The following is a 23,894-nucleotide window of genomic DNA, read 5'->3' on the forward strand; positions in this document are numbered from 1 at the left end:
GGCTGTAGAGATGTTCTAAACTGGGATTTATGGATAATTTCACCATTTTAGGGCTAACACAGCTTTGTGAGGCTGACAGCTGGAGGGGAATTATTTGAAGACGATCCTGGATAGTTTGGTCAAGATCTGTTTTGCACTGAGGGCAGGGATACACTCTTAATGTCGGCTGCATTAACAGCTCTGGTCTGTCAGGGCAATAAAAAAACCTGTATTTGCTGCACCTGTGGCTGTACTATCTTTGGGAAAGGATAAAATAGGGATGGCTAATTGTATGGAGGAAGCAGAGGTATTTATAGCAGGTGCCTCTGGGGGCTGGTGTGGGTGTTTGTGCACTCAGGGTTCTTGAGCGGCTGATGAGTTATGATGATGAAATAGTTGTCTCTATTTTGTGGTTTGAAAAGCAGCTTGGCACCTCTTTGCAAAGCTCCTGCAGTTTCTCTAAGTTAAGAAAGTCAGGGGAGTTCTTTTTCTGAATAGTAATTTAAAAAAAAATAGATTATAGAGTTGTTTAGGTTGGAAAATAGCTTTAGATCATTGAAGCCTGTGTGGCTTTCAGGTAGGTCAAGAAACGTCCCAGTCTGAATATCCAGGACTTGATAAGGTCCTTGATCTAGATAATCGACAATTTATATGGATAGAAATAATAATATAACCAGCTGTAAAATAAACTAAAACCACAAAGGCTGTGTTGACAGCAGGATCCAACTAAGATGACTTCTTAATGCCAAACATTTTGAGTTTTAAGGATTCACATGATTTCTACATTCCTAAAGAAAGTTAAATTAAGGGTGTACCTTTCTGACTCAAATGAAAGCAGGTTTTGCTTCAAGTAGCACAAGCTGCTGGCTTCTTCCTTTTAAAATCCTGATTTCTTCTGGCAAATTGGGATTTAATTACAGAAATATTTCAAAACATACAAACAGCATGCATACATTGTGAGGTGTGTTCACTGAATAAAGATGAGGGAACTAAGGTGAGTCAGTCTGCAAAATGTTTGTTAAGGTGATATAAGAGATGGATTGAACTGTCCAGGTAAAGACTAAAGGTTGTACTGAGTTACAGTTTCTAATATTTTTAATGGCTTATGGATTGATTTAAATAATGAAAGTTAGGGATAAGCACAATTTTGTTTATTTCTGCTTGGGTTTGTTGTGTTTAGAGCTGTGTGAAAGCTCTGAAGAAGATACTGATATTCAAAGTTCTCATTTCATTTCCTTCTGAAAGAAATACCACGAAAAATGCAGGTGCAAGGAAACCAGACGAGATTCGTATGCCATTAATGGAATTATATTAGGAGTTGTAATAATATCCCTTAATCTTAAAAAGGTAAGTCTCTTACAGAATTAAGGTTTTGCTGCTGCTTTTCATGCCGTGTGAGGAATTATGGCTAATGCAAGTTGCTGATGTGAAAACATCCTCGCTAATCCTGTTTGGAGAGCGGCTTGTTCTGTGCTCCTTAGAAAAGGCACAAGAAGATGTATTATGGGCCCTTCGTTAAATAATTACTTAATTACACCCTGGGACTAGCAGACAGCAATCTGAATGCTGCTGGCAGGTTTCTCCTAGAGCAGCAAAACTCCGTGTGAGAAGCGCCACGTGCGCGGCGGCGGGGGCGCGTTGGCATCTGCAAACTCACGGGCAGCACTGATGGAAAAGACATTTCAGTCAGCTCATACTCATTAAAAAAGCTTCTACTCACCCTTCCCTGTGAGCTTCTCCCTTCTCTAGCTCCTGTATAACACCCAACAACACTTTGATGGTCTCCTGACTAGAGCTGATCAGGTTCTCCATCATCTGAAGCTGCGCTTTCAAGTCCACAACTTCGGTGTGAGGCACGATTTGTTGGCATTCCTGGCTCACGGCGACGGCCGTCCGGCAGGGCTGGCTCTCCTCCATGGGTGCCACGTTGACCTGCAGGCTCTGGTCACTACATTCAGGGGCCGGGCACTGCGCCCGTGCCACGCACACTCGGGCATCTCTGGCCGGGGGCTGCACCCCGTTCAGCTGCACCGTCCTCTTGTCGTCCTCCTCGGGGCACGGCCCCCAGTCGCCCAGGCCGGGCAGGTCGGGCTGCGAGGCCGGCAGGTAAACGGTGGCCACTTCAGTCTTGAAGACCCTCCCGTGGAGGGGCTGGGTGGCCTCGTCGCTCCCCAGCCGTGCTGCTGCTGCCCTGCCCCGGCCGGGCGGCCGCGCCAGCTCCTCCTCGCCGGGCTCGGCCAAGCTGGGCAGAGGAGGAGGCGGCTCTTTGGGAGAACTGTGCAAATCGCTGCTTTGCCAGGCCTCGGCCCCGTTGTCGTGCGCGGGGCGCTCGGAGATGTGGGAGATGAACTCGGCCGTCTGCAGGCTGCCGGCCTTCCTGCCCCACGCCGCGGCCTCCCCCGAGCCCCGGCCCTCCCTGTCCTTCACCTCGATCAGGAACCCGTTGTTCTCGCTCGGTAGTGTGTCCACAGTCGAGGCGCTTTTCAGAATATTCCCTTTTTTCCGGTCCAGAGGGAAGGTCTGGTAGCACTTCTTGAGATCAGGGGATGTCTGGACTCCTGTGCTCTTGGTGACATTGGGGATGGACCTGCGGGCGGGCACCGTCATGTACTTGCGGTAGGCTGTCTTGTAGGAAATGGCCTTGGCCTCCCTCTTGTCAGGGTCCTGCGTGGAGGAGGTGGAGAGCTGCTTGTCCCTCTGCTCGTTCTGGGCCTCGCAGATATCCTTAAACCTCACCTGGAGGGCTTTGTTCCGTTTCTTGATCTGCCGGTTGGGATCCAGCGCGTATTTCATCTCCAGCGCCAGGGAAGCCGCAGGCTCGACGTCGCTGTCCGAGGCGGTGAGTAAGCATTTGCTGGGCTCCTTACTCACCATGATGCCTGCAGCCAAGAAGAGTGCAAAAAGCCTCAAGTTACAATAGAAATGTCACTTTTCCCCCTTAGGTCTTTGCAGTATTTGGGCCCCATTCCTCTGATCCCGCTGAAATGGCTGCAACTCGCGACCGGTGCGCGCGATTCTCTCGAGTCGCAGCCCTTGGTGATTTTCTAGAGATTTGTACCTTAACTGCGCTTCTTATCTTGATCTGTTGTGAACACCTGCTCCTCAGAGAGGAGGTTTCCTGGTGCCAGAAGTTTTTCCACACCTATTTTGCCACGACAGGACCGTGACTGTCATGCCAGGGCTTCCCAGGAAGCAATTTCCTTCGGGAATATGTGCTCCCAGGAAGCCAGTCCTCTGAATTTACTTGATAGTACAAACTACAGGGAGATTGAAAACCAAGTGTCTTTGTCCAAATGAAGAACAGTTTAGAGCTCTGCCCACCCTTAATTCTCCTTTAATGCAAATGTTTAGTAGCAAGAAGTGTCAAACTGGCATTATTTTTAGAGTGGGCTTGCTTACCAAACACATTTCTGCTGTGTAATGTATTCAGCATTCTTTGCAAGAAATTAATTGGTCATTAGAGGTGTCATTATTTGGATTTTTATAAAAAATTACCTCATGGCTAAAACTAAATACAGATTAATTATTAGCAACTGGTTGGTAGTGCTGGATGTGTGAAATTTATGAACTAGTGAAGTTTTGGAGGAAGTCAGCGGTGCATCAATTAAGCTTTTGCTTCAAATGCAAAACAACTCATCCTTTCCTAGAAGCAGTAATGTGCTTTTATGGTACAGCTGCTTATCCCAAAAGATCCTAAAGCACTAAAAAAACCTCCAAACCTGTGATGATTCACAGAAATTACTTAATCTGCCATTGGAATATAAGCCCCTCCTCAAGGAGGAGAAGATGCCAAGTGCTTAACGCAGCACATACCCAAAAAAACCCCCAAACCCCAGTGGTTGTACAGATCATAGGGGATCTGTAGTAGCTGCATAATTAAGATTTCATTTTTACACCTCATTTGAAGTTGTAATTTTTACTTTCCCATTGCACAGATTTCTCCCTGAGACTTGCTGAATTACCAAATTCCCACTTAATCCAAATATTCTGCATGTATCTCCTATTTAAACCCTCAGAGGGACTCAGGAGTACAATGTAAAACAAGTAAAGGGACTTCCAGGTGTATTTGAAATATGTTTTTAATTAAAATTCCTTTGTCTATTTAATAAAATATGTGAAGCTCTTGAAGAGTTAAGTGCCATAATAGCATATGTTTTAGAAAGCCAACTCAGGCACAAGGGAGTGAATCCTTGACTAGGCTATATTTAAAGGAAGAAAGCTTAAGAAGAAAATCATTTTCAGTGGAAAACTGGATGTTTATGAGGTTTAAAACTATTAGTAACATTTCCCTAAAGATAGACACAGATGTGCACGGCAGAGAGTCCAAGGCTGGACTTCTGGGTCAAAAATCTCATGAAAATGTGTAATTACTTAATGATTTTTTCATGTTTTAACTCCCTGGCACTGGTAATTGGTGAGCAAGGAACTGAAATATTCCAGAATCCCCCTGGTTTGCCTTTTTCTGTCTGACTTGGGATGCTCAGGGAGTGGTGAGGGAGCTGCAGTCATTGGAGAGGGGGAAGAAGTTTTTCTGTGACTCTGTAGTACAAAGTCTGTAGAAGAAGCAAAAAGAGGGAAAAATTCAGGACAGAAACATTCAAATAATGGAATCTGAGATTGCCAGATCCTGGTTTTCAACCAGATACTTTATATATACAAGCCTAGGATCTGATACCAAGGTGACCGAGTCCCTGTTGTGGGGGAAAAGAGGGAATAAAATGGAAATTCTGAGGGGAGAGTGTGAAGATAAAATGAGAGTAGGGGATACGATCAGTAATCCCTGTGCCTTTAACACATGAGGTACAAATAGGGAATGATTCTGGGGGGAATAAACTACATTTGAATGTCAGGAATTTTTGCTCTGGTTGAAACCCTAAATAAGGAGTTGGTTGTGGGGGAACAGCAGTGTCCTGTCCTGGCTGGTTTGGGCTGTATTTTAATTGTAATTGTGTTTGTGAGTGAAATTAATGCCTTTATTTGAGGGACACTCTGCCCACAGTAAGGAGGGAGTACAGACATCCATCTTTTTGTCTATCTAGGGCTGGGATTTGGGAATATTTTAGTGAATAAACTGGTGTGTAAGATACAAACCCAGTCCTTCAGCTTGCAACTGGACCACATTAAAATCTGTTGTAAAAATTGCTGTCAAACCCCAAAACTCTGCACTTCAGAACTACAGGAAGCAGACTTTCCACAACAGTCTGGTAAAGGAATGAGTTGACCAAAAAACCCTAAATACAAGAACACAACAGCCATTACAGCCATTAGTTTCAAACCTGCCAGTGGGAGTTCCTGTGCTACCAAGAAATTGTGGCAAAAACGAAATGTTGCATTCACAAAGATGTGAAATACTCTGTGGCTGTGGCTGAAAAAACCACATTTTTATCCAAAAAGGCTACAAAAACTGGCTGTTGGCTCCGAAAGTCACCCTTTAGAACCATGTCTTAGGATTCCTGGAGTTGTCAAAGTGAGTTTTTGGGCACTTGGTTATTTGACAGCAGGATCCATTAACACGATTTATTTTCAAGTACTGGCTTGATATTTCATTGGTGTCTGTGACCTGTGTCAATTTTCAGATTATTTCACCTCTCACATTAATCCCATCATTTTTGGGGGCTGCAGGATGGCTGGCTTTGTTTGGGATGACTTCACATGGAATTAATGGAGTCCATAACCCAGCAGAAGCCAGGAGTCTGGAGATACCCTCCGGAGTAGATAAATGGGGAACTTTATTCTGCAGTTAATTTTAAGCACATCTTTAATAGCCAATAAATTGATTCTTCACCAAATTGCTGTCTCCCTTTCCCAACTGCACAGGCCTGATTGATTTAGCTGATCCAGAATTTTCTATTCCCACTAGGAGCTGGGAGTAATAACTTTAGAGATATCTGTGATTAAGAATGACAACAACCAAAAGAACTTGACTTTTTTTTTGAAGCCTTGCTCGGATCCCGGTGTCTCCGAGGGGAACTCTGTGTGCTCAGCTGATAAAAGAAAGTTGAGCAAGGAGTCAATTGTGAGTTAAACACTTCACAGGGAAGACTGTATAGAATATTGCTTGGTTTGTTTCAGTTTTGGACAAAGTGTTGCCTCCAATTCTGGCTTATTTAGGCACTGCCACGGCGTCTTTGAAGGATTTTTGAGTACATAAGGAAACTACTGAGCTGGAGTTTCTCACTTTATGGCTCGTGCTGTCAGGGGGGTAATAAAGCCTTTCAATTTGAATTTTAGTTCCAGATGCCAATTACATGCAGATAATGGAGTTCAACTTTTTATCTGTACTTACTCCAAACAAAGAGATGATTTGCTAAACTAAATATTTAAGTAATCACAAGCTTCATTTTTCAGTTTTTAGCCTTGATTTCTTTATAAACTAGTGACTGATTGCCCTTAAGCAGCATCCCTCTATGTTTGAATATGGAAATAAACTATTCAATAATAATAATAACTAAAAAGTGATGCACAGAGGGGCTTTAAGTTGTTATAAAATCATCAGGGTAATTCTGGAAACCACCAGTTAGGGGGTACAAATCTTTGCAGGACCTTCCCTCTGCATCCCAAACTCTGCAGAGTCACTGCTCTGTGAGGAGAATTACAGTGTGGGATTTCCAGACTGATTGGTTAATGAGGGGAGAGGAGATTTGGAGCTCACCTTGTAATTTTCATTTTCTCTCAGTTTTATGACACACAGGCAGATTCAGGATGTGTTAATACACAGAATGGGCTTGAACTTTGCAGGTTCCCAATGCCAGATGAAAGGCACAGATTTCAGTCCCTGGGTTTCCAGAGCAGATGAAGGCTTTGGAGATGCAGCTGGAAACATCTGTGCACGTATTAAGAGCACCCAGGATTTTGTGGATGGATGGGTTGGCTTAAAATAATGCAGGGAATTGCAAATAATTGGCTTTTTGCATGGAAAGTGGGAAGTGATGTGCAGCATCTTTAGGCTTCTGAATATTTCCAGGCTGGACATTCTCCTGAGAAATCCCCACTGCCTCAGATGTAATTTTTATATGCCTAAATACCACCTTAAACCACGTACTTTTCAAAAACTGTTTGATGTTTGTAAGTCATAAGTGCATCCCTGGAATATTCATCCAATTGTACTGTTAAAAATAAAGAGCAGAAAGAAACTCAGATTTACTTCATAGAAACCTAATGTTAATTCTAAATATCCCATACATTTTGACTCCATTAAATGAGGAGTATTTTTATCCTTTTCAAAGGAATCTAATTGTTAATTAGCTGACAGTGTTGTTATGTTAGAAACTTAAAAATTATAGAGTATCATCCTAGAAGCAATGCCCAGTAAAGAAGGCTCTCATGATAAAAAATGTTGGAATATACGGATTATCTTATGCAGTTATTAATTATAAAAGTTGTTTGCAGAAACTTTGCCTGTGTTACGAATTTTGGAAGAGCTTTAATACAAAAGGACTGAGGGGAAATTCTGACTTCCAGATAAATCTGAGGGTTGCAGGTATTCCCAGTTTTTATGGGGTAGAAAGTACTGATGAGGATTATTAGGAAAACTGATGGGGTAGCCCAGCCTGTCTTCATTTCATCACAGAATTGTTCATGCAGAATAACAGAGTTAGCAGTGCTGCTAAATGTCAAACCAGTATTTTTTTTAACTCTGTTTTGAAACCCCGAGGCACTGAACTTGAATTTTCTCTCTCTTGAACTTCCTTGTTTATTGCTCAATACCGAAGTCATCCTTCCTGCTGCATTTCCAAGTGCCTTGGAAGTCTTCCTTCGGAATAAACAGGATCCTATGGCATTGGATTTGTCTTTTCCCCCCTCCCATCCATTGGCAGGCTCGGTAAGAATGATGTAGAAAATCATAGCTAATGGCTGAGATACCCAGTAAATGCCTTTAAATGCTCTTGTGAGCTTCAGCTTTAGAACTAAATGGCAACAAATAAAATGTACGATTTAATAAGCCTGGAGACTTTTAGATAAAACAGGAATCTACTGGAGGATAAACTACTTAAAATTTTCCTTACAAGCCAAGCCAGTTTCCCCGAATGCAGCTGGTAGAGACAATTTCCTTTAATTCTGACATCTCTACTATGCTTTCTGAACACCAATTTTAATAATACTTTGGCTTTGTTGCTTCCTATATTGTTCTGTGCATAAAATTAAAAGGAATCCATTCAACGTGATAAAATTCTGGAAAATAAGGGTTATTTTCCCCATAACAGAATTTTGCAAGGAATAGTACCATTAACAGGAGATTTGCACTTGCTTTAAAAGCAGTGTAGACTTACAGGGTGAGTTAATAACTATTAACTTCCCAGTGGAACAAATGCAGTGTCACAAGATATGCCCTGTGAATTCATGGTGTTCTGATCTCAAACATTTGCTGGGATTTAGTGTACTGGAAAAAAATAATGTCACTGTTAAGAGAGCAATGCTGATTTTTCTCCCTGAGCTCTGCATCTCTGGCTCAAGGAAGAGAGCAGTGAAGGTTTCTTTAGTATTATTTTGTCATGTAAATCTGGGCAAGGCTTTGTCCCTGCTTCAGGGGGAGGAGCAGGAGCAGGATGCTGCTGAGGATGGGTTGCCAGGAGAATCCCTAATAGTTCTGCTCACACTACTGACTTCCAGGAGTCCAAAAGCCACAGGACTTGCTTTTTCATTTTTATGGGACTTTCTGGTAAATAATTTAAAGGGCAAGCTGGTAAAAACAAGGGCTTAAAGGCAGTTCTTTATCGGCATTACTGTTGAATACTAAATTTTAATTGTTCTTAGTTGACATCGATAGGTTTTGTGGGTGTTTAAGGAGAAAAAAACCAGGCAAATGAGAGGGGGAAAAAGCAGTTCTGCTCTTCAGCTTTGACCAGCAGGGTTGTAAAACTGTCAGAGCTCTGCAGAGAGGGATCTGAGTGCTGGAATGGTTTGGGTTGGAAAGGACCTTAAAGATCATCTCATCCCACCCCTGCCATGGGCAGGGACACCTTCCCCTCTCCCAGGTTGCTCCAAGCCCCACCCACCCTGGCCTTGGGCACTGCCAGGGATGGCCAGACTGTGAGCACCTACAGGAACTGCAGCTGGTTTTGTTTCTTCATCAGAGATTTTCAAGCATTGGGTGAAGAGGAAAAAGCTCCGGGCTTCGATCCTGCATCCTTAATTTTGCTATGCATATCAGAGCATTGCCCTGGGAATGCAGGTGTTCCCATCGTGCTGGAGCTCCCTACAAATGGGAGACGACAGTGACTTTCCTGGGGTCAGTGGTTGTAAGGCATCAGAGCTTTGTCAGCTCTTCCTGCTTGGAGCAGGGTTCCCGGCAGACAGGCTTGGGAGGGTGTGAAGGGTTGTTAAACAACTCAGCTGGGTAATTTAGGTCTAAAACTTGACATCATTAGCGGGATGTTAATTGGGAAATAGGATCTGTCTGGGAGATGCGTTTTTGCACTCCACTGCTGGCAGCAGTCACCACCAAATAAGAGCTGTGTCATTTTTCACCTTCCTGAGGAGCAAGCAGGTTCCTGAAGTTTCAAGCAGGTTCTGGTTCTGCTGGAATTCTGAATTGTCCATGTGCAGGTGCATCTGAGCATGCTAATGTTGGGGAAATTGCACAGATCAGTCTGACTCCTGCTGGAGCATTGTACAAAAATTCCCTTTAGTTACCCAAAAAGAGTTTTCGTAGAGCAAAAAGCTTCAGTTGCTGAGGGGAATTACAGTCCCTAAACCTGCAAAGCTTCCTCAAAGCTGGTTCTAAGATGCTTTTGAAATACTGGGAAGGAAGAGCTGAAGTCTTGTGTGAGGGGAAGTTGTCTTAAACTCTGAAAATCCCAGGTTCTCATCAAACATGAGGGCTCTGGGAGAGGGCTGATGGAAATTGCTCATTCCAGGTAACACAGTTTTGGTGCCATGTGGGAAGAACTATGTGGGGAATGAAGAGGGAAGCAAATGCAGTGTGGAGTTGCTGAATACATTGCTCCCAGGTTTTGTGGACCTGGGATAATGTGGACTAAGACCTTAAAATAAACCTGGTGTCCCTGCCCATAGCAAGGGCTGGAATGAGATGATCCTTAATGCCCTTCCAACCCAAACCATTCTGTCATTCTGGATTTTAGGATGGGTTGGTTGGGATGTGGACGATTAGGAAGTTTAGTGAAGTAATAATTAAAGACCTTCTCAAGGATATTTTTTGGCTGGGAAAGGCACCACAACTGGCCACCAGACAGATAATTTGCATCACCTTTCTTGTGGCTTTGTGTGCTTTTAGTACAAATTTTGAATGCAGGAATGTACCACGTTCTTCTCACCAGCTTGCTCAACTACAGCCACCTAAAACACACGGATTCCTCTGGAATTCAGCAACTCTGGCTCAGTCTCCAGAAGGGATCAGTGCTATCACTGCTCCCAGGCAGTTCAAGCATAATTTCTGCTGAATTACTCTCTCCAGCAGTGGGATGTTTTATCTGTCTCTTTGTCAGCTCCGTGGAGATATCACAGTGTTTTATTTGCTGATGGCCTTGATACACAAAAATGTATTCAACTGATGCACAAGTTAAATTTCTGTACTCGTGGATATCTCCTCATTAATTTCTCTTCTCTTCTCTTCTCTTCTCTTCTCTTCTCTTCTCTTCTCTCTCAGGAGAGAATAATGAATATAATAACAAAATGGGCATGAACAACCAGTTACTAATGGTTGGAAGGAGATGTTGGGCTTGTAGACTTTGTGCTTATTCAGAGATAAATACACCAAAAATAGTGATTTTACTGAATTCCCTCTTCTTCCTTCTCCCAGGAAGCAACTGACCAGACCAAAACTACTTGTGATGTTATTAACTTTTAAAATACAGTCCTGAATTCCCACTCCTGCTCAAATGGGTTTGTATTGGGCATCAGAGAGCCTCTGTTGCAGTTTTTAAAAGTCATTTACACCATGGTTGGGCTTTATAAGCTTTGACCTCACCAAATTGTTCCAAGCAATGTGATCACAACCTTGACGTGAGAATTGGGAAAAAAAATGGAAGAGGAGAGAAGGGTAGCTGTAAAACAAGCAGGGAAGGTGGGCAAAAGCACAAAACAAGTAAATCCTTTTTTTGTGAGCTTGTGACAATTCCTCCTCGCTCAGACCAGATGGAAAGAGCTTCCTCTGCTTTTGTTTTTAAACTGGTTTAATTTGGTAACTACGTGGGCTTTATTTATAGGCTACAGCAATCATGGGCAGGCAAAAATAACAGCAGCAACCTGCTTCTCTTCCCATGGATGTCACAAAATGAGTTAAGGCTGGGGTTTGGGAGATGTTTAGCAACTACTTTTGATATGGGCCGAGTTGGAGACCAGGTATCAGCAACTCTGGGGAGTGTGACATGGCAGAGCTCCAGCACTTCCCTGCCAGGACAGAAATCTCTTGTAATGATTTAGAAGTTCAGATCTGCACCTAGACAAAGCAGGACTTGCAGACCGTCAGCCTTTTTATCCATCTCTTTTTGATTCAGACTTTGAAAACGGCCCTTACTCCTCTACATTCCTCTGTATCAAACCCAGTGGATTTAGCCGGAAAAACTGGTTTAAAATCAGGCTTGGTGTCTGGTGCTACTAAAGGGGGAGAAAAACAGACAAGGAGGACACTAAAAGTTGCTGTTTGATCTCTGAATTGTTATTTTTACACCCAGTTCTCTTTGCCTGTGAGACTTGTGCTGGGATGTCTTAATGGGAAGCAGTTTTCAGGCACTGATCACCCTGACACGGAGCTGTGCAAAAGCATGAACAGGGTGAACTGCTCTCAGGAGTATTAAGGAATCATTTTTCTGCCTGAATGTAGTAAAATTGGAGTAAATAGCCTTCAAATGGGGATGTGCCACTACAACAAGAGAATGCTCTGAGCATATTCTGTGTGGTCAATAACAATTTAAAACCAAGTGTCAATACCCAGGGAGTCGTACCTGTGTGTGTGTTCAGAGGTTATTCGGGATTTTCTAAGCAAGCACCAGTTTTCAGAAGGCTGAATGTGGAACTCCCACTGAAATTACCACTCTTGAGATGATTTTTTTCCTTAAAATATGCTCGTGATTTCATTTTATAAAGCCTATTTAATTTGCAAACTGATTAGGAAAAATACAAGGGAGTACTGGGCTATAAAATAGATTTGTTGCTTACATGTTTTTTAATATCTTAGACAAATTTTCAGCAGTTCTTTAAACCGTGCCTGTCATAAAGCAGAATATAAGAGCTTTTTATTAATAGCTAGTTCAGATAATCACGTGAATATTTTATGGTCTCAGATATTCTAGATTTACTGTCATTTCCTCAAGTGGGCATGAATTATGGGACTATACATCCCTAGTTCTCCCTGTCCTGTGCTTGAATAAGAAATGGCCTTGAGACATCACAGCTCAAGAGCTCTATGGAGGTAGCCTTATATTTTAGCAGGGATTTTTGGCAAGCTCACAGTTTTCCCTGGCTTTCTCTCCCACATCAGTCACAGCAAAGGACCAGCATGGCTAAGTTTGCTTTTAAATTCTTCTAAAGTTGGTATTTCCATGCCTTCTGTACGATCCCTGGCTGAGTTTGGATCCCAGGCAGTGTCCATCCTGGTGGTGACCAGTGGTGTCTGGTCCCTGGTGGTGCTGGTCTGGAAGGTGACGCACACTCCGTGACTCGGCACTCGGGCAGCTCCTGGGCTTCTTCACCACATTTTCCTTCCCCTGTGTTCCTCTCCACTGAACTTAGCCATTCTTTTTTCTGAGTTAATTATATACAGATTAGAATACAGAGTATGAAATGTGTGCCCCTCATGCAGAAATGCTGCTGTCAGTGCAGTGGTTAACTGGGGAAAAAAGGCAGCGATGATCCCATGAGCTCCTTGTTTGTGAGCCCAGTTAGTACCAGGGTGCATTGAATGCTAAGTGCTGGCCCTCTTAATAAGGAACTGAACACTTTCTCTCGTGGTGCTCCTGCCCAGCTGGTTTTTTATGTGTCAGTCCCAGGGAAAGGCACTGATTCCATCCTGGATTAGAATTATCTCGAGCATCTCATTAAAAACATTGTTAATAGTGACATAGTCCTAAAGAACAAACAGTTTTCATCAAGGGCATCGTGACATCCCTAGAAAAAAAAACCCTTAAAAAAGCTGATTTAATATCCACTTTCCCCATCCTGTGAAGGGAGGATGCTTTCAGTGCAACAGCACCTTAAACTCTGGGGCAGGAATTTTATTTTAGAACTGTTGGAATTAGAATTAGAACAATTCAGTCTGAGTCTCAGGATTAGCACTCTACATTATGGATTTCTCCTGGAATCAGGGACCCTATGCCACCACTGTATAGCAGAACATCACCCTCCAGGTGATAAATTAGTAATACCTGAGCCCTGAGATATTTTCATCTGAGTATGAATTTTTAATGCCAGGAGAAAATCCAGATTTTAATTTAGGACTGTTATTTGTACTCAGAGGGACCAGATCATTGTAGACCAGACAGCTAGGCACGAGCAGGCTGGTGGAACACCAAGAGGCATCACACCAGGAGTGAGGAGCTACGTTCCTCTCCCTATTTCCTATTTTTACTATTGGTCTGCTGGCTTGGAATTTGACATTAAATTAATCCCATTACATGGCTAGGACATAGTTGCATATCATGTGATTATTTTTATTTATTTATTTCTTTATTTTTAGCTAGGAGTTTTTCCATCTAGCAGCCAGATTTTAACCTTGATACATGCAGCATTCCTGGCAGCCCTGTAAATCTGAGCACGATCCAACACTTAAGCGGAGGGAATAAATTCCCAGTTTGTACCAGACGTGACCTGTTACTGGTTTGCCTTTCCTTAGCTCTTGCCAGCATTCAGCTGGGGAAGAAGAAATGGTTCTCCGAGGCTGGGAAAACCAGGTCTTCCCAAACTTCCCGCTCTTAGAGCCTAATGAGTTAAATTCTCCTCCGTGCGGGATTTTAAGCTGCTTAGACACACAAGGTCAAAGCAAATCGCTCCGTTCCCCATTCCGGCTCGTGGCTGAGAGGGGGGCACAGCTCCCTTGGGACGGAGCCCTCGGGAGACGGTGACATAAGCAGGGAATATATTCCCTGCTTCCAGCAGTGCAAGATGTCCCTGTTTTACTGGGGCTGGCGGCCCCCCCGCCTCTCCCAGGCAGATCCCATGGAACTGCAGTCCTGCATCCCCTCGCTGCCGTAACTCTCCGTAAACATGGCATTAAGTACAGGCGCTGAGGTCACGGCAGAGGATTTTTACTAGAGAGGCAGGCAAGATGGAAATGCAGAGCGGGAAGCTCGGGATGCCTTGCAGGATGCAAGGACTGTGACTTTGGGGATGGATCCCTGCTACCTTTAATCCCGTTTTCCTACGGCGTTTCCACGGCATCCCCGATTTCGGTGTGGTCGGTGATGGTGATGGGGGACTCGGCTGTGTTAAATCGGGAGAACCCTGCGTGTCGATAAGCACAGTTCACTGAATAGCAGCAGCTTCAGTCCCCGAGGAGGATTTTTGGGTTGGTCGGGCTTTTAATGAAGTGCTGTACTGCAAGTTCAGGGATGAACACATCCCGTGTTCCTCCATCGCCGCTGTACGGACACTTCATTAGGACGGCTGAAGTTAATAAGCAGCGGTAGTTCCTCGCCATCAGCCATGTGAAAAGCCAAAGCACTTCGTGCATCCTCCAAGAATCCTCCAGCTACACCTCTCCCCTCCCAGGCACCGCTGGAAGGGGAGCAGGCAAAGAAAGACTGGTATTTTTCTAGAAGAAAGTCGCGTATCGGGATATTCTCTCCTTCTCTGTCACGAAAGTTACTGGATGCAGGAGCTGTTCCCAGGCAGGCAGATACGCTATTGCATAACGCTGGCGCTCAGCGCCAGCCTTCCTCCTCATCCCTACGAAGTTTTCCGCTGGCAGAACCAGAGGACGGGGAATTTCGGGGGTTCGGGGCGAGCGAGCCGCGGCGGGGGCGGTCGGTGCCTTACCTTGTGCTTCCTCACGCAGAAGCGGCGGTCTGGGCGAGCATCTCCCTCCAGCCGCCGGGGCGAGCTGGGCGTCAGCGCCTGGGCGCCGGGGCGCATCTGCCGCGGAGCCGCCGAGCCGCCGGAGGAGCCGCAGCCGCCGCCGCCGCCGCCGCGCTCCCCCGCTGCCCTCATGGGCTGCGGCGGGGGCTCGCTGTCGGGGGGTCCCCTCGGCCGGGTCCCCGCCGAGGGGAACTTGTTGAGCGGGACCGGCGGGCGTCCCCCAGCCGGGCGGGAGCGGGGAGGAGGAGCCGGGGGCCGGGCTGGCGGCGGGGGCGGGCGGGGGAGGTGGGATGGAGCGGTGCTCGGCGGCCGCGCGCAATGAGGGGAGAAGCGCGGAGCCGCCGCTCGCAGGCTCGCTGAGAGCCCTTGGTTATTCCTCTGGTTCCTCTGCGCGGGGATTCATTAATAACAGAGCCCCGCACGCCAGCCCCGCGCACCCCGGGTTTCCAGTCGCGCTACGGGAGCAATGGAGCAGCCGCAGAGTGGGTGATGCTGATCCATTGGGAATGTCAGCGGAGCGCTGGGTTAAAGCTACACGGCTGCCTTTTATTGGGAGGGAAAGCGTTTAAGGTGCTAAAGGAGTAGCTGCTCCCATTTGCTTTTAAACCTTGTGTAAAATGGACGCAAGTTCAGAGCAAACCAGTTTGGCAGAGGGGATTGATAAACGTGATAATCCATGTAAAACTTGAATCCCATCTTTCCTCCTTTTCTCCCATTTTATAGAGGGTTTAGCAGTGATGTTTTTCAGTTAAAAAAAAAAAAAAAAAGTTGGAAGTTAAATAGGTCGTGTGTATTCAACCTGAGTGACAGACAGAAAATGCCGTGAGAGGCACGAGAATTTGTCTAAGTTGGGAAGCAGTGGGTCTCTCTTCCATTCTGAGAATCCCAGGAGTTTTGCTGTTCAATAAATTCTTTTGAGTATGAAACTCCCCTAGCCCAGGTGCCAGCAGGTGTGGGCCACAGAGTTCCTCTGTCACAGCACTGCCTTCAGCATTGATGTTGATGAGGGTTATTGATTTTGGGAGTTACTGAAGCGACCCCTGATTTGAAGTGGCAGATGAGAGCGTCTGGACCAGCCCAAAATGTTCCACCACGACCCCCACGCCACAGCAGGCAGGGACAGCCGAGCTGGGCACTGGATGAGTCCAGGCACCCACGGACACGATGCAGCAGAAGCACTGGCTCGAGTCCTGGGTGTTTTTTGGAGTTAATTAGCTGGAGCAGCCCATTGCAGCACGGAATTGACGGTGCTGCCGCAGCGGCCGGGGCACCGCGCTGCTGCCAGCCGGGCACGGGGCTGTGCTGGGTGAGGAGATCCGTGTGGATCCAGCTGTCACACGAACCTCGGCGTGGAGATGGACTCACGGCAAGCCTGCCCCGTTCAGTCGCGGTTGGGCTGTGCAGGACTGGATCAGAGCAGCGCTCAGCAAACCAGACAGTCAGCAGAGGGCAGCTCCGCTGCTCTCCCTGTCTGCTACCTGTGCAGGTACTCCCATTGCCCTCTTCCCTCTGTTCCTTATCTCTGCTGCTGTTCCCTAAACGAGGGTGCCAGGGGTGTGCCCTCCACATCACCTGCTGCTCTGCCCTGGGGCAGGGACTGTGGCACAGCCAGTGTCACAGCTTTGATCACACTTAGCATCTCTCATGGTGTTTTATCGGAGATTTTTTTTTTCCAAAGACATCGTTGGGAAGAACTTAAACATCGACCTGCTTATTGATGCAACAGCAACCACCACACTGTTGTTTTTTTCTTTCTGTGTTGCTTTCCAGCAGTGCTGACTCGCTGTATTCCAGGTCCTCTGTGGATTTCTCTCTATGAAAATAAATGTGGTTTTGGCTGCAGCCTGGATACAGACGTGGGTAAAATTACATGGTAGGGTGACCACATCTGAAATAACACAGGCTGCTTCCTCAGAGCAAACAGATCAGTGGTAGGAGATGCTGTTGCTTTTTCACGAGCTGAAAAAGTGAGTTTATCCAGCCCATGATTACTGGAAGAAAATACTATTGCTCAATGTCCTGAGTGACTCGAAAGGAGAATCTCTCTGACAGAAGCAGCAGTTAAACATCATTCTTGTCTTCTCCATAAGGATATTTAGAAGCTGTTGTCTCAGAGCTGATTAGTCTTGCACAGCATTATGCATATGCCTCACTTATAAACTATACAGCATCTTCTGGAGGTTTTTAGGGAATTAGGAAGTACTTTCTGGTGTGGACTGGATTCATGTGTAACTGCTGACACCATTGGTGTACACAGGGATCTTTTAAATCAGGGTTTGAGTAAAATAAAGTATTTCCTGATTATCATGCTTCATGTTACTGTAAAAGCACCTAGAAGTAAATACACTGGGAAATTGGAAATGCTTCATCATCCCATTTGCCAATTTTTTAGCCTCTAAAAATGCTGAGCACATCTGTTGAAGAGATGAAGAGAGGAGGGGGAGAGGTTGGGCTTCAACCTGGGACGATGCAAAGAGAAAAAGAAACAATTAATTTTAATTGGTTTAGGTTTTAAATTTATTTCTCTCTAATGGAGTGTCCTACCTCCCCAGATTGGCTTTTTCTCCCCGTGTCTGTCAGGGAGGAGTGAGCACTGCTTGGGGCTGCAGTGCTCCATTCATGTGACATGTCCAGGTGAAAGTCTTGCCTTGGACTTCTGGGGGGAGTGAGAAAAGCAGGGATTGGAGAGCAATGGGATGGATTTTTAGTGACATTCTCTGTGGAGAAGTACAGCAAGGGGCCCTTCTCCCTCACTGCTAATTGCATAATAAATTCGGGGAGGCACCAGTGTGTGTTTAGAAATACTCATCACACACGGCCTGGTGTTACAGACTTCAGGTTTTACTTTTTTTTTTTTTTTTAATTTTAAAAATTTTATTTTCAGCTTCTGGCAGAGTGTGAGGGGACAGGACACATCTGGATGGCTGTGGGAGGGCCAGCCTGGCATGTCCTCCCCACACTCAGGTTTTGGCTCAAGGACTGTTCCCACTGAATGCTGTGCCTGGGGGGATGTGTGTGCTGAGCAGCTGTTTTGTAGGATTATGCTCCTCTAGAACATGCAGGTCCTGCAGTGGAACACTAAAATGTAATTTTTTGGAACAGTCTGTGATGTCCTTGTGGAGGAAGCAAGCTCGGATGCAGCTCAGGGAAAAGCATGTGGCAGCCAGAGCTTGAGTCACCTTGCCAGGTGTTTCTGGGACCACCAGGGGGGGGAAGGAAGGTGAAAAAGCAGCACGAGGGGGATTTTCAGATCTACGTTAAGTAAATTGTAACAGAGGCATGATTTAAGTCCCAGCACTACCTCCCTGAGCTGGGTTCCTAGGGATATTCCTAATTCTTTAGGATCAGCCTAATTCATGGCAGAACTTCCCACCTGTGCTGGATGTGAAAGAAGGGTGAAGTTCACTCGATTTGAAACAGAGCTGTGGACAAAGTTGTGCCTTTCCTCTCTGTAGTCACTTGGGACCAATGCTGTCATTTTGTCTTTGCTAAAACCAAGTATTTCCACTTTGCTGAACCTTCATTCCCAGTAATTAGGTGGTTATTTCCATGCCTTTGGATGATAACTGCCTGGCTTTCTGGGCTAAATTGGTTATTTATTTGTTTGTTTGTTTGTTTATTTATTTATTTCCTCCAACCTGCCATTGGAAGAGAAATGGAGGGATGTTTGTTTAATTCTCCTCTGTTCCACTGAGGTGAAGGTAGACTTGGCTGGAATTTCAAACAGGTCTTCATGCAGTCAAATCCTTGGAGGTACTCCTTGCTTTGGGACAGGGATATTTTCTGCTTGGCTGTGATGCCAGAGAAATAAAGTCTCTTGGAGTCATGTTTGACTGCAATTTGGGAAATGTCCTGTAGTGTCTTGCTCCATAAGAAGTCTTTTCCATGAGCTTGGACAATTCGTTTGAGCCTATGCTGATGTGTGTTCTTTATCTATAAAGTGCTAATTCCACATCTCTTTACTTGGAGGAACATTTGGAAGATAAAGTGGATTTAAGAATATGTGTGTAATACCCATAATACCTGTGTGCAGCTGAAATATTAAACAGCTGATTGAGGGAACTGCTCTTTGTGGGTTTTCTGCTCAGAGAAGAGAAATGCTGAGTAACCTCATTAGCTCTGATAGTTACTTCTGTGCTTCGTTGGGATAAGAATGAGCAAGATTTGGTTCTCTCTCTCAACTTCCCTTTGTACAGATCATTGGATGAAAAATGTAACAGCAGGTCTCACCAGCTAAAGCTGAGATTTTGGGGTCTGGTTGAATGCTGTCTCATCAGGAGCCCAAATTGCTGGAGATGTTTATCAAGAAAATCTGATATTTCTTGGGATAGGAGTGGGAGTTTGTTCATATTTTCATGGTGTTTATAGTTCAGAAAAGTTGCTTTTCAGCATTCAGATGTTTTGGGAAAGGAACTAAACTGGTGGTTGGAAATCCTTGTTTGTTCTTCCAAGGATGGGGATTCTGAGCTGTTCTCTCGTGGTGTGGCATCACTTCCCTGATAAAGATGTTCTCAGTAGGTGCCAAATCCTGCCCTGGTTCCATTTTCATGCAGCCTGTACAGTTGGGAAATAAATGAGGGGCTGGGAGAGCGTGATGTATGAGCCCCTAAATGGCTGCATTTTGTTCATATTTGAAAGGCAGTTCAGGCTGTCGTCATTACTGATGACTTGTGCTTTTATAGCCCTTCTTTCTGCATTTCAGAAATCCTTTGTGCCCATCTGAATAATAAATCACCCTGTTTGATTTGCTCACTGAGAGCAAATGGGAAATTACATCCTTGTTAAGATGTCTTGAGGAACTGGAAGTGTGGGGGAATTATTTTTAAAGGAACATTCTGCCAACTTTGTTAATATTTGGGTTTGTCTCATTAATTTTATGACCTTCCCGAATTCCAGGGTTTTCTCTCCAACTGCTTTATGGTGAAGGGAAAAAATCCTGCCCTGCTTAAAAGTAAAAAAATAACAAATCTGGTCATACTTTTGATTGCCTTCAGACAAATGGTTTCAGATTTAAGCACCTAATGAAATCTGGGATGAGCATGAAGTCCATCTTCAAACTCAAGTTATGAGCAGAAAAAAGGCAAATCCAACAAATAATGGGGATACTTGCATCTGATTCCTGTTTGCTCTTTGGTGGAATAATATTTTATTTATACAACATTGATTTCATTAGATGGAGGATTTAATGCAACTTTTCTGTCAAACTGGAGAACATTCGATGTTATAAAGTAAACTCCCAAAGCCTCAGTGAGGTTTTCTCATCTGAAATATTGAACTATTTAAAATTTGAACGTAGCATCAAAATACAGACTTTTATGTGCTTTTACATGTTGCCTTCAAGTTGGAAGCCCAGAGAGCAGCCTGCTCCTAATGCATAATGCTTAACAGAAAAAACCCAAGCTGAAATTAAATGTATTAAACAAGTGAAAAATGAAAATCATAAAAAATTATGGAAGAGAGAAATAATGAACAGTGCAAACAGAAGTTAATCAAACTCACCATTTCTGTTGGTGCTCTGAGCCTAAACCAAAATTAAGTATTTTGGCCATAATGTTCAGAAATGAACTCTTCAGTGTAGTTTCTAAAATCCCTAAGCAGGTGCCAAAATAAAATTGCTCTTAATAACTTTGATACATGACAGAGAAATATGATGGCAGTGAATAAAAAAGGGACATAAAGAGGCACTTTGCAACATCATGGGCACCTAAAATTTTGCCATATGCTCACAATTTAGAGCTTCTACTCCCGTATTTATTTTTTTTCTAAATGAAATGACCTAGAAACTTGCCTTGTGCAAATAAGAATATGCTAAATTCCTGATTGACTGTGCAAAGACCTAATTCTTTTATGTATTAAAATGTCTGTGGCTGAGTTTTACCTTAAGAGAGGAGCAGAAGTTATTTTGAAAAGTCTGGAAATCCTAAAAGCACAGGATATTTCAAAAAGTTGTGTTATGAAAAGTATGGGAAGCCTGATAATGACGTTAAATGAGTTTACAATTGACAGCAGAGGCCAAGTGAAGTCCTTCTCAACCCTTGGTCTGTGGCTCTTCAAAACACAGTGCAGTAAAAAATGTCTCTATCCTTTATAGCTTGGGGACACTGTATTAAAAAACATTAAAAGCAGCACCACATTTTGATTTTCTTCAATTTTTAAACAAGCTCAGGACTTTAAATATTAATACTTAGCAGTGGTTGAGGAGCATAATTAGCAGCTGCTTTATATCCAAGGAGTGTCCATCAGTATTATGGAAAAGCCCAGTAACTGGAAGGGCTGTTGGGAAGGAAAAGGATGAAATCTCCAAAACCCAGAAATAAAGTTATAATTTGATAATGCTGTGGCACTTGCTCAATTTGCTTCTGGGAATTCAAAGTAGTGCCCTAATATTTGAGTGTCTCAGCATCCTTCTGCCCAGGCCTGGATGGGGAGATCTGTTGGATGGGAGGTGGAATGGCTGCTCCTTGTCTCCAAACTTCAGTTCTCCTGACTTTGTGCATTCTTTCCCTTGTGGACGTGCCTTTGCTGCCTGTCTGCACGGCTTTTGTAGGCACAACTTCCATCACTCCCTGGGTGGGGAAAAACAAATGCCAAAATTAAAAGTCCCAGCTCATATTTGTTTGTAGTTCATCTCCTGTTGCCTTCAGCAGCTGCCTCCTGGTTCTAACACAATGAAATTTGTGAGCAACAGCTGTGCACTCCTTTCATTCCCACCGGTGTAGATTTGGAAACCTCAGGAAAATGTAAATCCATCCACCCTGTGCCTTCTTGGGAGAATCTGGGACTTTGTGGCCCTTTCTCAGGAGGGAACTTTTCCATCCCTTGTCACGGAGTTACAGAGTGGTTTAGGTTGGAAGGGACATTAAAGCCCATCCAGTGCCACCCCTGCCATGGCAGGGACACCTCCCACTGTCCCAGGCTGCTCCCAGCCCCAATGTCCAGCCTGGCCTTGGGCACTGCCAGGGATCCAGGGGCAGCCCCAGCTGCTCTGGGCACCCTGTGCCAGGGCCTGCCCACCCTCCCAGGGAACAATTCCTGCCCAATATCCCATCCATCCCTGCCCTCCGGCAGTGGGAAAATAAAAGCCTCTCTCCATTTTTCTTCCAAGCCCTCTTAAAATATTGAAGGCCACAAGAAATTCTCCCTGGATCCCTCTCTTCTCCAGGCTGTCCCTTTGGTGGCCCTTCCCATAGCTCCTGCCATCTGTGATGTCCTGCTCCAGCTGTGGAGACTCCATTTAATTATGGAATTCAGTTTTACTTCCCTGTGAGCTGATGGAAACCAAATCTTTCATTGAAGCCTGGTAGGAAACATCACCAGTGCTTTATTTGTGAGCTCAGCTTGTCCTCAGGACAATGAGCTGGGGTGATGAGCTAACAAGGTTTGTTTGTTTGGGAGTGTAATTTTGTTATTTCACATCGATTACCAAGCGACAGATAAGCTCTGCAGCAATTGATTACCTTAATGAGGGGCTTGATATCCTGTGGGAGAGCTCCTGGGGCCTGGAGGTGGTGATAAATGGGCGGGTGGTGGCATCATGAAAGCTGACACATCGTGCCACAGACGTTTCTGGTGGCTGGGACAAGGGACACCAGGTCTGAAGTGGGGGGGGGAATGGACAAACCCCTTGCTGTTGTCACTGTAGAATCCCTGAGTGGTTTGGGTTGGAAGGACCTTAAAGAGCAACAAGTTCCTCCCCTGCCATGGGCAGGGACACCTTCCATGATCCCAGGTTGCTCCAAACCTCATCCAGCCTGGCCTTGATATTCCATAGGAGCTCATGTAACAGACAATTCGTGATGTGGGGTTTTAAATAAAATTTTAATTTAACAGCCTTAAACTTTAAAATACTTTTTTTTTGGTTTGGCCTGGTTTTTTTTCTTTTTCTTTTTTTTTTTTAGTTTTTTTTTTTTTTTAATTTCAGGTGTTATCATAAATTACAAGGATAAGATTCCTGGCTAGAAAAAAAAACCCAGTAACTGGAAAAATCAGAATGCTTGTACATGTTAATTTTTCCATTTATTAAGGAAAGAAAGAGTTTTAATAATTCACAGGGATGCAATGAGTATTTGCCTTTTATATATTCATATTTATCACTTGCCTTGAATTGTAAACATATTAATTCCTGCCTACCAGTTAATGACTTTGGGTAATGTTTGTACTCTCTTTATGCAGAAATTGTCCATATATACCTCACAGTTGCTTATAGGGACAGCCTAATCAGTGCTGCTTCCTTGGCTCTGAAAAACACTCTGTCTTGCTCTAAGTAGCTTTTCTGAGGTATTTTTAAAGCATTTTTTTAATAATCCTTAAATCTACCTCCTCAACAGATGATGAGTCTTTTTCAGCCATACCAAGAGAAGTTACAAATCTCATTTTTACCAAATCTCAAGAGTGGAATGAGTGTTGTAGGCTCTGCCATAACTCAGGGTTGGTTGATTTTCTGCTCTGGTTTCCAATGTTATGCCCCAAAAAGACTTAGTTGTGATGGTTTTAACTGCATGGAAATTATGCCAGGAAAAGTACTTCCCAAACAATGATACTGTTGCATTAAAGTAGGAATAAAACATTTCACTCATGTTTTCAGACCTCAAGATGGGCCCTGGGATTAAATGGGATGTTTTGGTATTTTTCTTCTCCCATTTTTTGTATTTTTAGCTTATCTAAGTGTTACTGTATAGAAATATAGAAATATTTGAATTCTGTGATATTTTAATCATAGACTCACACAATGGTTTGGGCTGGGAGGGGCCTTAAAGAAAATTTAGTTCCACTCCCTGCCATTCCATTGAGGTTTTGCAGTAACCTGTGCACTGATTTTAGTTTGGTTTTTTTTTATTCTTTCCTACACTAATACTTATTTTGTATTTTGAATCTGTCTCAAAGCTGCTTTGCCTGTGCTGGTTTGATTTTACTTCACCTTGGGACGGATTCCTGGGTCTCCACGA

General features: G+C 44.3%; 2 protein-coding genes across 7 annotated transcripts in view; one reads left to right on the plus strand and one right to left on the minus strand.

Moving 5' to 3' along the window:
* Window positions 1-15,147, minus strand: part of INSYN2A (inhibitory synaptic factor 2A) — a 39,951-nt gene extending 24,804 nt beyond the window's left edge. Inside the window, exons 1-2 of the mRNA XM_069020267.1 lie at window positions 14,911-15,147; window positions 1,700-2,858 (exon numbers count right to left, since the gene is read on the minus strand). Coding sequence (XP_068876368.1) covers window positions 1,700-2,853 — 1,154 coding nt within the window. The 5' untranslated portion in view covers window positions 2,854-2,858; window positions 14,911-15,147. The remainder of the gene's footprint in view (window positions 1-1,699; window positions 2,859-14,910) is intronic.
* Window positions 1-23,894, plus strand: part of DOCK1 (dedicator of cytokinesis 1) — a 265,954-nt gene that overhangs the window by 110,917 nt on the left and 131,143 nt on the right. The gene's annotated exons all lie outside the window — the stretch shown is intronic.

This window comes from Aphelocoma coerulescens, chromosome 6, assembly GCF_041296385.1.
Source record: "Aphelocoma coerulescens isolate FSJ_1873_10779 chromosome 6, UR_Acoe_1.0, whole genome shotgun sequence".
NCBI classification, from domain to species: Eukaryota; Metazoa; Chordata; class Aves; order Passeriformes; family Corvidae; genus Aphelocoma; species Aphelocoma coerulescens.